General features: G+C 51.1%; 1 protein-coding gene across 1 annotated transcript in view; it reads right to left on the bottom strand.

Annotated features, from left to right (window-relative positions):
* Positions 1 to 1,824: 1,824 nt before the first annotated feature.
* Positions 1,825 to 13,485, bottom strand: part of LOC310804642 (CBP80/20-dependent translation initiation factor-like) — a gene marked incomplete at its 5' end in the record, with an annotated part of 28,478 nt that continues 16,817 nt past the window's right edge. The window contains 3 exons of the mRNA XM_083669959.1: positions 1,825 to 2,141; positions 4,229 to 4,282; positions 13,320 to 13,475. Coding sequence (XP_083526085.1) covers positions 1,911 to 2,141; positions 4,229 to 4,282; positions 13,320 to 13,475 — 441 coding nt within the window. The 3' untranslated portion in view covers positions 1,825 to 1,910. The remainder of the gene's footprint in view (positions 2,142 to 4,228; positions 4,283 to 13,319; positions 13,476 to 13,485) is intronic.

The raw sequence follows: 13,485 nt of genomic DNA, 5'->3' as shown, positions 1-13,485 counted from the left end.
CAAATAAAACAATCAATTTTTTTTAATCCCCCCCCCCCACCAAGCAAAGATTCATATACAGAATATAAAGATTTGCAAAATGATCACTGCAAAACGGTTTGAACAGGAGAACATTTGAAGAAGCTTTTTGTAGATCATGCTTGTTTTTCTTTTATTTCTCCTTCACTGGGAGAAAAACTGCTTTTTTTTTTTTGTTTTGCAGGAAAATATTCGGTCAAACTCTCGTCAAGTCTTCTAGCTAGCTGTCGACTTCCTCCTCCTCCTCCTCACAAGGACGTTATTCTAGAAATCGTAGCGTAGTTCACAAGGCCTCTAGTCTCAGGTAAACTTCCTCAAACCCGTTGTTTCTATGATTCCTTTCTAGCCACTGATCTTCCTCTCGCTAATCAACCAATCCCCTCAGACTACACTGAGGTGTCAACCAATCCCCTCGGACTACACTGAGGTGTCAACCAATCCCCTCGGACTACACTGAGGTGTCAACCAATCCCCTCGGACTACACTGAGGTGTCAACCAATCCCCTCGGACTACACTGAGGTGTCAACCAATCCCCTCGGACTACACTGAGGTGTCAACCAATCCCCTCGGACTACACTGAGGTGTCAACCAATCCCCTCAGACTACACTGAGGTGTTTAATGCTATTGTGGTTCCCATACTATCCATACCAATACATTTTTTTCTTTTTTGATTTTTAAAGCAAATCGCCTTAAAACAGTGCAAACAAATCAAACCTGTGCAATAGGTCTACCCTAAAATATTTCATACATATATCTTTTTTTAAAAACATAATTTCAAAGAATAATACAATAATAATTGTAACAGTGATAATAATAATAATAATAATAATAATAACAACAACAAGGACAATAAAAGCATGGACAAGCACTGCTTGATAGAGGAAATTGAACCCCCTTAAAAGGACAATGACAACAAAGAAGCCTTACAAAGCAGTGTGTTGATGCTTCTCTGATGCGACCCCCCCTGGACCCCCTGTCCCTAGTCCACCCCCATGGCGGCCCTACTGCCCCCTCTGTCGGCAGCCTGGGCTGGGGCTGGGGCTGTGGGGCTGGGGCTGTGGGGCTGGGGCTGTGGGGCAGGGGCTGTGGGGCAGGGGCTGTGGGGCAGGGGCTGTGGGGCTGGGGCTGGGGCTGGGGCTGGGCGTGTGTGGCCCACCAAGTCTCTAGCAGCCATCTGCCACCAAGGGTCAGTCAGTCAGTCAGCCAGCCAGCCAGCCAGCCAGCCAGCCAGCCAGCCCAGCCAGCCAGCCCAGTGTCTCAGCCACACAAAGAGGGCAGCCCACAGGGGAACAAAGGCAGGCCGTGCTGGAGCCTGGCCCTGCAGTCTGTCCGTTTGACCTGGCCCCGGGACCTGGACTGGGACAACTCCAGCAGACGGGAGTCTGTCTGAACTGTGCTACTCAGCCAGCTACACAGGCCCCGGGGTCTGACACAGACCAGGAGGAGGGGAGACGAGAGGAGAAAGAAACCCAGAGAGAGAGAGAGAGAGAGAGAGAGAGAGAGAGAGGGAGGGAGGGAGGGAGGGTGGTTGGCACACGAACACAAAAGAGAGAATGAAATCCCCCTGGAGAATTAATCCCTCCCTCCCTCCCTCCCTCCCTCCCTCCGCTGTTCTTCCATCCTCCCTCTGAGGAGGAGGAGCCCTCTGTTCCCCAAAGACATGGCTGCTATGATAGGCCTTGTGTCACCTCTCTCTCCCCCACGCGTCACCTCTCTCCCCCACACGACCCTTCTCCTCCCCCACGCGACCCCTCTTTCCCCCCCCCCCCGCCCTCCCCCACCCGTCCCCCTCATTGTCCTCCTCTCGTCTCCATGGCCACAGTCACGCCCAAGCCGTCAGCCAGCGACCATTTCGGGATGGGACTGGGGGATGTGGGCCTAGGGCCTAGGCTAGGCGGTGGTGGTGGTGGTGGTGAGCTTCTGGATGGTCCTGTTGTAGTACTGGGTGGTGAGGGCCTCCAGGGGGCTCCACTGGTGGGCGTGCAGCTCGATGACCTCCATGAGGAGGGAGCGCGTCAGCTGCGACTCGGCCGGGCACAGCATCTTGTCTCTGGCTGCCGCCAGCAGCTCTGTCATCATCTCTGGCAGCTGCTCCTCCAGGAGGCGGCCCATACTCTGCAGCTACGGAGGAGGAGAGAGGAGAGGGGGGAGAGAGGGGGTGAAGGGAAGGAGGAGGAGGAGAGAGAGGAGAGAGGGGGGTTGAGAGAGGAGAAGGAGAGAGGAGTAGAGAGAGGAAGAAGGGGGGTGTGTGTGTGTGTGGATTGACGTTATGTCTAGCCGTCTGAATAATATTCATTAAAAGGCTGAGAGGGGCGGTAGGGATGTCTCTGTCTGGCTGACACACACTAACACACGTCTGTCTGTCCATCTCTCTCTCTCTCTGTCCGTCTCTCTGTCCGTCTCTCCGTCCGTACAGCCTTAGGATGGGAGTTGTGTGTTGGAGCAACATTCTGACTGCTCAAATAAACACATCAGGTGTCTAACCCTAACCCTAACCCTAACCCTAACCTAACCCTAACCTAACCCTAACCTAACCCTAACCCTCACCCCTAACCCCAACCCTAACCCCAACCCTAACCCTAACCCGCGATCCATTATCTCAATAAAACGCTTCATTCTAAATCATCAACGACAGACCTTCACCCTCTTCACGGACCTGGAAGCTTACCGAAGCCCAGAGGTTAAAGGTTAGTCTGGCCTGGTGAAGCGACCTTTTCCCATAAGCCCATCACAGCTGCTTATTACCGACCCAGTGGAGAAGGTATTCCTGTAGGATGTGAGGCTCAAACGGGAGTCTTAGCGGTGGCTGGCTAACTAGGGCGGTGGGGCAGCCATTACAGAGCTGGACTGACAGATGGAGGCAGGAAAATGGAGGCAGCTAGGCGGGTCGCTTCTGCTCTGCTCCGTCAGGGTCTCTGTGCGTCTGCACTCTGACTCGGAGCAGAAGGCCTCTCTCTCTGAGCCTCTCTGCAGGCCTGCCACTGCAGATACAGACACAGAGCAGAGGAGAGGAGCCAGAGCCCCTCTGGCCATGGAGAAGGCTGAGAGGGAGTGTGTGTGTGTGTGAGTGAGAGAGACAGTCTGTGTATCAGTGTGTGTGTGTGTGTGCGCGTATCTGTGCACGCGCCCGTGTGTGTGTGCATGCATGCGTTTGTGTGTATGCTGTTAGTTAGTGCCCACCTCCTCCCTCCCTCCCTCCCTCCCTCCCTCCTCCAGGCAGGGACTCTGGGACAGCAGCTCTCTCTCTCTCTCTCTCTCTCTCTCTCTCTCTGCCTCTCTGCCTCTCTCAGCCCCCACGCACCAGGTCACATGTCATATAGGATTCTACAGTACCCTTGTTCTACTCTATAATTTACCAGCCTGAAGACTCCCTCAACATATCCATTCAGAGAATATTGTACACATTATATATATATATAGGGCTCTGCTACGAACCCCCTGACCCCTATCTGCATTAAAAAACGAATCATGACCTCAATTTATAGTTATAGATGTATAGTGCTGCTTTAAGCCATTTTCTGAATGTAGTTCAAATAAATCCTATTCCAAGGTTCATAAATGTTTAAATACATTCAAATATTGAAAAGATCACCCAGCTATAATGTCCAGCTACATATGTGGTAGGGAACATCTCCTTCTCTGGTTAACGTGTTGGGAACATCTCCTTCTCTGGTTAACGTGTTGGGAACATCTCCTTCTCTGGTTAATGTGTTGGGAACATCTCCTTCCCTGGTTAACGTGTTGGGAACATCTCCTTCTCTGGTTAACGTGTTGGGAACATCTCCTTCTCTGGTTAATGTGTTGGGAACATCTCCTTCTCTGGTTAACGTGTTGGGAACATCTCCTTCTCTGGTTAATGTGTTGGGAACATCTCCTTCCCTGGTTAATGTGTTGGGAACATCTCCTTCTCTGGTTAATGTGTTGGGAACATCTCCTTCTCTGGTTAACGTGTTGGGAACATCTCCTTCTCTGGTTAACGTGTTGGGAACATCTCCTTCCCTGGTTAACGTGTTGGGAACATCTCCTTCTCTGGTTAACGTGTTGGGAACATCTCCTTCTCTGGTTAACGTGTTGGGAACATCTCCTTCTCTGGTTAACGTGTTGGGAACATCTCCTTCCCTGGTTAATGTGTATACTGCATGTCATTTGTGTTGGTGCCCTTCCTGTGTGTGTGTGTGTGTGTGTGTGTGTGTGTGTGTGGTACATACCTCCATAGAACAGCAGAGGACTGCATCCTCCTTCACGTCTGTAGACTCCAGCAGCTAGAAGAGAGAAGAACACAGTTGAGGGAAGAAGAAGATGACCCAGGAGAGACCGTGCACACACACACACACACACACACGCACGCACGCACGCACGCACGCACGCACGCACGCACAGAGCCATCCAGCCCAGTGCAAACAGAACAAAACAGGGCAGTAAATCCAGCCGGCCCCAGGGTCTAAACATGAGGATGGCTGCATGGCCGGCCCCAGGGTCTAAACATGAGGATGGCTGCGGGCCGGCCCCAGGGTCTAAACATGAGGATGGCTGCATGGCCGGCCCCAGGGTCTAAACATGAGGATGGCTGCGGGCCGGCCCCAGGGTCTAAACATGAGGATGGCTGCATGGCCGGCCCCAGGGTCTAAACATGAGGATGGCTGTGGGCCGGCCCCAGGGTCTAAACATGAGGATGGCTGCATGGCCGGCCCCAGGGTCTAAACATGAGGATGGCTGTGGGCCGGCCCCAGGGTCTAAACATGAGGATGGCTGTGGGCCGGCCCCAGGGTCTAAACATGAGGATGGCTGCATGGCCGGCCCCAGGGTCTAAACATGAGGATGGCTGTGGGCCGGCCCCAGGGTCTAAACATGAGGATGGCTGTGGGCCGGCCCCAGGGTCTAAACATGAGGATGGCTGCATGGCCGGCCGGTGTGATTGTGTTGGCAGAGTCTTTACTGGGCGCACACAAACAATTAGATCACATGGAGCTGGAGGTGCCTTTGTTCTGCCTTTGATACTACCCTATAGTATTACTATAAACTGTACATACTGCATCCTCACTTGTACACACTGCTCTTATACTACATACTACTGCTCTTATACTACATACTACTGCTCTTCTACCATATACTACTGCTCTTATACTACATACTACTGCTCTTCTACCATATACTACTGCTCTTATACTACATACTACTGCTCTTCTACCATATACTACTGCTCTTATACTACATACTACTGCTCTTCTGTACACATACTACTGCTCTTATACTACATACTACTGCTCTTCTACCATATACTACTGCTCTTATACTACTGCTCTTATACTACATACTACTGCTCTTCTACCATATACTACTGCTCTTCTGTACACATCTGTCTATACTGTTCATAATGCACATATCCTTATCTTTTTAATGCTACTGTTAATACACTGCACATCTGTACATACTGTACATATCTGTTTTTACTGCATTCCATATTTATTCCGTTTATTTACTTTGCTTTAATGTTACTGTTAATACATATATACTGCTTATACTGCACTGCCCATACAGCTCATATGCTGCTTATACTGTTCATACTGCATTCTATTTATTCTGCTTATAATGTTACTGCTAATACATATACTGCTACACTGCACTACTTATACTTATACTGATACTGCACTACTTATACTGCTCATATACTGCACTACCTGTATATATTGTTCACACTGCACTGTTCTGCTTTTTTGCACTTCTGGTTAGACGCTAACTGCATTTCGTTGTCTCTGAACTTGTACTCTGCACAATGACAATAAAGTTGAATCTAATCTTTGTTCTGCCTTTGTTCTGTTCTGCCACCGTCAGAGGACAACGGGAATCTGGGACTGCTACTGCCAAGATGACTATAGGAAACACACACACACACACACACACACACACACACACACACACACACACACACACACACACACACACACACACACACACACACACACACACACACGCTGACATACACACACACGCTGACATACACACACACACACACGCACGCACGCACACTCTGACAGACACACATGCACACACAAACACACACACGCGCTGACAGAGACGCATGCACACACACACGTACACATAATGGGCTTCACTTGATCACAGTGAAACCATGGTGCATGGATGAGCTTAGAAAGTTTTGTAAGTGAGACAATTCGAACCAGAAACACAACCCACGCTGAACAAACAGGAGTGGTGGATAAGCTGAACCAATCGATGGCCCTCACACAGACCTTGACCTTTCACCTCTAGGGGGATTAGAGTGGGCGGGACACAGGGGGATAAATGCTTTCCAAACTTCAAACACTTCAGGACAAACAATGAGATTCCTGAGCAAATGATAGTATTTTATTCCAGTAGGAAGGGAAAATCATGTGTTGGGTTCTGAAACTATGGTGGGGAAACAGTACGGGGAGACTATTCTGAGGCCATACCATTTCATTTTGGGTAAAAAGGACACAACAAATGGATGTGCCCAAAATGATTCCCTCTGTCCGAAGGGCTGGAAACTGGGGGGGACTGGGTCAAACCCTGCTGTAGTCAAACCCTCCTGTAGTCAAACCCTGCTGCTGTAGTCAAACCCTGCTGTAGTCAAACCCTGCGGCTGTAGTCAAACCCTGCGGCTGTAGTCAAATCCTGCTCCTGTAGTCAAACCCTGCTGCTGTAGTCAAATCCTGCGGCTGTAGTCAAACCCTGCTGCTGTAGTCAAACCCTGCGGCTGTAGTCAAACCCTGCTGCTGCAGTCAAACCCTGCTGCTGTAGTCAAACCCTGCTGCTGTAGTCAAACCCTGCGGCTGTAGTCAAACCCTGCGGCTGTAGTCAAACCCTCCTGTAGTCAAACCCTGCTGCTGCAGTCAAACCCTGCGGCTGTAGTCAAATCCTGCTGCTGTAGTCAAACCCTGCGGCTGTAGTCAAACCCTGCGGCTGTAGTCAAACCCTCCTGCAGTCAAACCCTGCTGTAGTCAAACCCTGCTGCTGCAGTCAAACCCTGCTGCTGTAGTCAAACCCTCCTGTAGTCAAACCCTGCTGCTGTAGTCAAACCCTGCTGTAGTCAAACCCTGCGGCTGTAGTCAAACCCTGCTGCTGTAGTCAAACCCTGCTGTAGTCAAACCCTGCGGCTGTAGTCAAACCCTGCTGTAGTCAAACCCTGCTGCTGCAGTCAAACCCTCCTGTAGTCAAACCCTGCTGCTGCAGTCAAACCCTGCGGCTGTAGTCAAACCCTGCGGCTGTAGTCAAACCCTGCGGCTGTAGTCAAACCCTGCTGTAGTCAAACCCTGCGGCTGTAGTCAAACCCTGCTGCTGCAGTCAAACCCTGCTGTAGTCAAACGCGGTCGCAGGGGTCACCGTGCCCTCGCCGCCGTCGCCAGGGACGCCGCTCCTCCCGAGGGCGTGGTCACGACGAGGTGAGGGACGCAAACGAAACGAGGCCAGAGAGAAATAATAGAAATGTGCTACTTTCTCAAGTAGATCTGTGACGACGAGAGAGAGAGAGAGGAGGAGCAGGAGGAGGAGGAGGAGGGGGGAGGAGGAGGAGGGGAAGTGTGACATTGTCTCGGAGAGGAGGCGGGTCTCTCTGAGCTGGCTGTCGTTGAGGTGGAAGTGTGTGTGGTCCAGACTGACAGAGGGCGTGGCCCCCGCGGGCCTTTACCACGGTACTTTAGAGACAGGGGTGTGACGGCAGGTTTGATGGCCGAATAACAACGAGGTTTGGTTGGTCGCTTTGTCAGGGACTTCATCCACCACCAGGGCCCAGAACCATACGGTACTGTACGTGGTCATCAGGGGAAAAACTCAGGGCACCCGAAGGAAATAGCAAACGTTTTTTGGACCCACAGCGCCCCCTCTGGCTGGATGACTGAAGGACGGAGGAGAGTAGGTCTGTTAGCTCCGGTTCTCTCCATAGGAAGAACAGAGGGAAGAACACCGACAGACAGAGAGAGAGAGAGAGAGAGAGAGAGAGAGAGAGCACTGATCAAGGCCAGAGGACTTTATAATGAGGTCCCTTGTTTGCTGTCAGTGTATATACAGTTTCCCTACGGAGTTGTGTGTATGGTGTGTGTGTGTCCCCTTATATGTGTAGATGTGTGGAGGGGAGGAGGAGAAGCGGTGTGTGTGTGTGTGTGTGTAGGAGGGGGGGGTCGGTGGACATGTGCATTAAACATAAGTTAAGGCTCACGATAAATATTTCACTTTAAGACTGTAAACTGGCAAGCCAACAGGCAGCGGCAGCAGACTGCCGAGGGGAGCATCAAACAATCACCCCTGCTGCTCCGTAAACACCGGGGGGAGAACAGGCTGGCTTCATCTCCATGGCACCGTAGACGCAGGACTGGCACTAGAAACACTGCACATTAGCAACAGTGTGTGTGTGTGTGCGCGCGTCTGTTCACCTGCCTTTAACATGAACAGAGGATCTGTACAACTGTTTAACAATTCAACGGCCAACGTTAGTTTTCATTGAACATGGAGAGATGAGAGAGAGAGAGAGAGAGAATATGAACCAGCACCTACAGTATAGTCTCCACTTAGTAGTGCATACTCTCGTAACAAACACAGACTTTATTTAGAGCTAGCTTAGCTACCACTACGCTAAATTCAACCAGACCACCAATTCATGTTCACAACCCCCCCTTCAACCCCTCATTCCTTCTGTCTCTCCAACAAAAGCGGTCCGGTTGTTTGTCTTCCCAGTGCTATCGGAGAGCTCTCTCCTATGGAACCAAGCGGGACTTGTGTTGTGTCCTTGCTCTCCTTTCTCTGTCTGTCTGCCTGCATGTCTGTCTGTCTGTCTGTCTGCGGTGATCTAATGAGAGGACTCGCAGAGCAGCTCCACAGGAAAAGTGAAGCGGGCAGTGAGACAGGCAGCTCTTTGTAGGAGAGGGAGAGAGGGATGATCAAAGCCGCCCAGGGAAGGCCTGGACACTGTCTCGCGCAAAAAAAAAAAAGAAGGCTGACAAGCCACGGTAATTACCCAACGTGAAGTAAAGCCCTGGAAAGGCAGCCGAGCTCGGCGCTTTCAACTTCTTTATTTCAGCGGCTCAAAGGGACAGCGCCACGGTGGTGGTGAGAAAGGGAGACCGCGGGGTCAGTTTGGTCTATCTTGGACAAGCTATAAGGATTACAACAAATATATATATAAAAAAAACATCTTTACTCAAGTTGCTCTATTGGCTGTTTCGACAGTGTCGTACATGTCAGTGGAGGCTGGGCTCATTCATTCATACACACACACACATACACACACGCACACACACGCACACACACACACGCCCGTCCGTCCTCCGATTTCTACCTCCACCAGCCTCCCCTGGTACCGTATATGTAGTACTGTAGTAGGGTTAGTAAGAAAGTGTGTATTTTCTGAATGTCCCTCAACTAATTCAGTCAGACTGACATGCAGTAGGTGTGTTTACCTGGAGGAGGTAATGTCAGTCGACATGTTGTACATACAGGAGGGTTAGGGCTAGAGTTAGAGTCTAAGTAGAGCATTCTCCCCCCGCTGAGCTGTGACATCAGACCCCAGCACCCTCCCCTCCTCCAGACATACACACGCACACAGACAGACAGACAGACAGACATACATACATACAGACACACACACTCGCACACACAGACACGGTCCAATTATAGTGACAATGAGCAGGCAGGCAGGCAGGCAGGCAGGCCAGGGGAGCAGGGCTGGGCCTGGGGGCACCAGGCTCACCCCTCCCACCCTGCTGATGAGGCTCCCTATCCAGGGACCACCAGGCACCACCAGCCCCAACAAGGACACACTGTCTGGGCCCTTCTGCACACTTCTACTTTCCAATACAGGCTGCAGGAAACTAAGATAAAAAAATAAATAAAAATTGTGGATAGAGTCACTTTGGAGGGTTATGAAATGATGCCGAAACGGCATTTACAAACACTTGCATCGCTTAGGAAGTGTTGAAGACAGACTTTTCACTTAAAAGGGAAAGGAGAGATCCAGTTCCTCTGTAGCCTAGAGGAACATACCAGGAGCATGTCTGTGTACAGTGCAGTACGTTGCCAGAGCAGGGCAAACACTAATGTGTGTCTCATTTCCATTTCCCCTTAACCATATTACATTTAAGTCAATTAGTGGATGCTTTGATCCAAAGCGACTTACAATAAGTATATTTGTCTAAGTAAGTGAATCAAGTACATATCAGTCATCCCTCAGGGAAACCTTTGATGCCAGTGGCGGGCACAGTGTCGGGGAAAGGAACAAGTTAGGGGTTGTGTTTTTGTTTTCCTGGTCCGTAGACTAGACAACTGTGTGATTCAGTAGCGTGCAACACACAACAGCACACAATATGACAGTTGAGTATGTGGTTCCGTGGCGGTCGGGCTAATGTTATTCCAGTTGGGTCTGGCCGTCAGCAGATCCACAGCTGAGGTTAGTTATTTAGCTCACTTGCACCGAGATGGATGCTGTCCTTCCTGGTGGGTCTGGTATAATTACTGAAGTCTTCTCATTCCTAAGGGCTGTGCAGTGGGACCAGTCTACCAGCTCAGACATCCCATAATGATGTCTCTAGGGGATATGGAATATACGGTCCCCCCCCCCCCCCCGTGCTGTTCCCAAGAAAACCTCCCCGACATCCATTCCGAGCCGGCAAACATTCTGTCCTGGGAATCGGCTGTGAATTCCGACTTGGTTCATTAAGGTATCGTCACTTCAGTGACTTTTGACCCCGCCCTCGACGATTCCTTTTACCTAGTTATGTGAAGCCATTCCAACGTCTGCAGGGAAATTAAAAAAAAAAAACGGCACATTTTCCCAACTGTATGGAGTTGCTACGGCTATAGTTCCACCTCAAAAAAAAAGAAGAAAAAGAAAAAGAAAAAAGAAAGAAAAAGCCCCCCAAAAAAACCAAAATGTCCCTGATCCCTGGAAACATCAACATACAGCCACAAGATACCTATACACCTGTCATGTCGCTGCCAACAAAACACACTCAAACACACCTGTAATTACCGGAGAAAACCGGTTCTACGGGTCGGCGAGTGAACAAAAACACACACATAATATGCCTGGCGGCGAGCGAGTGGAGCTGTTGAAAGCCGTGTCAACACGCGGTGATGTCTGGCTCTGCTACCGCCACCTCGCCTCCTCTCCCCCGGCCTCCTGCTGTCGCCGCTGGCCGCGTGGCGGAGCAGGAGCCCGTGGCAGCGGAACCCGGCGGAACCCAGCGAGGTGCCGTTGGTGCTCAAACCCTTACTCCCAGGTGTGACCTTTCACCTTTCACCCGTATCACTGGCTGACCCCCCCGGGCGTTCAGGGCTGCGGATGAAAAGGAGCTTCTCAATAGTGGGAGGTGTTGTCTTTCTGCTCGCTTGATGGGAGCATTGTTGGAAAGGGTGGGGGATGAAGAGGGGGGTAGGGATGGGCTGTGTGTGTGTGTGTGTGTGTGTGTGTGTGCGCGCGTTTGGCAGGCACTAGCAGAAGTGTAACTCCATCATCTCCTAAACACTGTAAACACTACACACAAAACCAACAAGACAATGTAAAAAAAACTAACAAACAGACCATTTACAGTGTGTAGCAATTCAACAACAACCCCCCAAAAACTAATATCCTCCTATTTTCCCCCCTGTCCCTAGACTGCTTTCAGGGTTCAGGATTTTGTGAACTATGCCTGCAATTGTGATTCTATAAATCCAAATGCTTTGGTTTATAATTCCATAAAGGAAGAACTGTGAGTGACAGGTGCCACACCCTCCTTCACTAAGCATTTAAACAAAGGTGTGATAAAGCTGTGTGTGTGTGTGTGTGTGTGTGTGTGTGTGTATGGGGGGGGGGGCAGGGTGTGCCAGGCTGGCTGGCTGGCTGGCTGGGTGTGTGTGTGGGGGTGGCTGACTGGCAGACTCTGCGCCACCTGCCAGGGGGCGGAGACTAGAGGAGCCAGGGGGCGGGCACAGACACATCAGCCTTCAATCCTTCTCTCTCTCTGTCTCATCCTCGCTTCTTCCCTCCCTCTCCCTCACTCTCTCCTTCTATTCTTACCCCCCCCCCCCCCCCCCCCCGCCCGCCCCCTCTCTCTCTGGCAGCTGTGGTTGTGGGTGAGTGTTGCTCTAATTGCACTCCTCTGCAGAGGAAGTGCAGGTGACAGAGGAGAGCATTTCATCCCCTCCTCCCTCCACAGAGGCTCTACCGTGGGCTCAGCATGCCAACCGTGGGCACAGCATGCCAACCATGGGCTCAGCATGCCAACCGTGGGCTCCCCCCCCCCCCCCCCACTGTCTGGTCTGTTCACAACCACTTCTGCTAATTGTGGTTTGCGTACGTGCACAAAAAAACATTGTTTGCGTCTGCGGTTATCTGGTTTCCATGGAGACAGGAGGCCATTGTGACCACCTCTGGTGATGGGAATTGGTACTCGATGGTGGTGGTGGCGACGATGACGCGTCTTCCTGGTTTCCGCGGCGGTGTGTGAGAGTGTGTGTGTGTATGAGAGTGTGTGTGTGTGTGTGTACACGAGTGTGTGTGTACGAGTGTGTGTACCAAGCTTCGACGGTAAAAGAGGAACCTGAGAGACTGGAGCAGCAGACTGACCGCAGCCAGACAGGTGTGTGAAGTACTGTGTTACAGAGAGGAAGACGTTCCTGGTCCCGGCCTGCGGCTCTGACCGCAGCCAGACGGTGCTCCGCCACGCAGCACAATGGAAGGCTGGGCGGCGACATCATCAGCCGCCGGGAGGAGCCGCGGCTCGCATACAACTGAGATGAAGCGTAACACAGTCAATTGGTGTGTGGGCGTGTGCGTGTGTGTGTGTGTGTGTGTGTGTGTGTGTGTGTGTGTGTGTGTACACAGAGCTTCATGGGAGACTGGGTGTAGATGTGACCCAAGGAGAACCTGTCGACTAACCTCTCAGACAGGTGTAGATGTATGGTAGAGTAGAAGGGACATACCTCTCTCAGACAGGTGTAGATGTATGGTAGAGTAGAAGGGACATACCTCTCTCAGACAGGTGTAGATGTATGGTAGAGTAGAAGGGACATACCTCTCTCAGACAGGTGTAGATGTATGGTAGAGTAGAAGGGACATACCTCTCTCAGACAGGTGTAGATGCATGGTAGAGTAGAAGGGACATACCTCTCTCAGACAGGTGTAGATGTATGGTAGAGTAGAAGGGACATACCTCTCTCAGACAGGTGTAGATGTATGGTAGAGTAGAAGGGACATACCTCTCTCAGACAGGTGTAGATGTATGGTAGAGTAGAAGGGACATACCTCTCAGACAGGTGTAGATGCATGGTAGAGTAGAAGGGACATACCTCTCTCAGACAGGTGTAGATGGGGCAGACCAGGACTCTAAAGGGTTCCCCAGCGCTGCTCCTCATGGTGCCAAACACCTCACACAGGAACGTGATGAAGCCCAGCCAGCGCTCCACGTCAGACTGCTGCAGCTCCTCCCGCTGCGAGAAGTCCTTCTGCAGACGC

This window comes from Argentina silus (genome assembly GCF_951799395.1).
Source record: "Argentina silus genome assembly, chromosome: 5".
NCBI classification, from domain to species: Eukaryota; Metazoa; Chordata; class Actinopteri; order Argentiniformes; family Argentinidae; genus Argentina; species Argentina silus.
The sequence above is the reverse complement of the archived record's forward strand: the minus strand, read 5'-3'. Positions and strand labels throughout refer to the sequence as shown.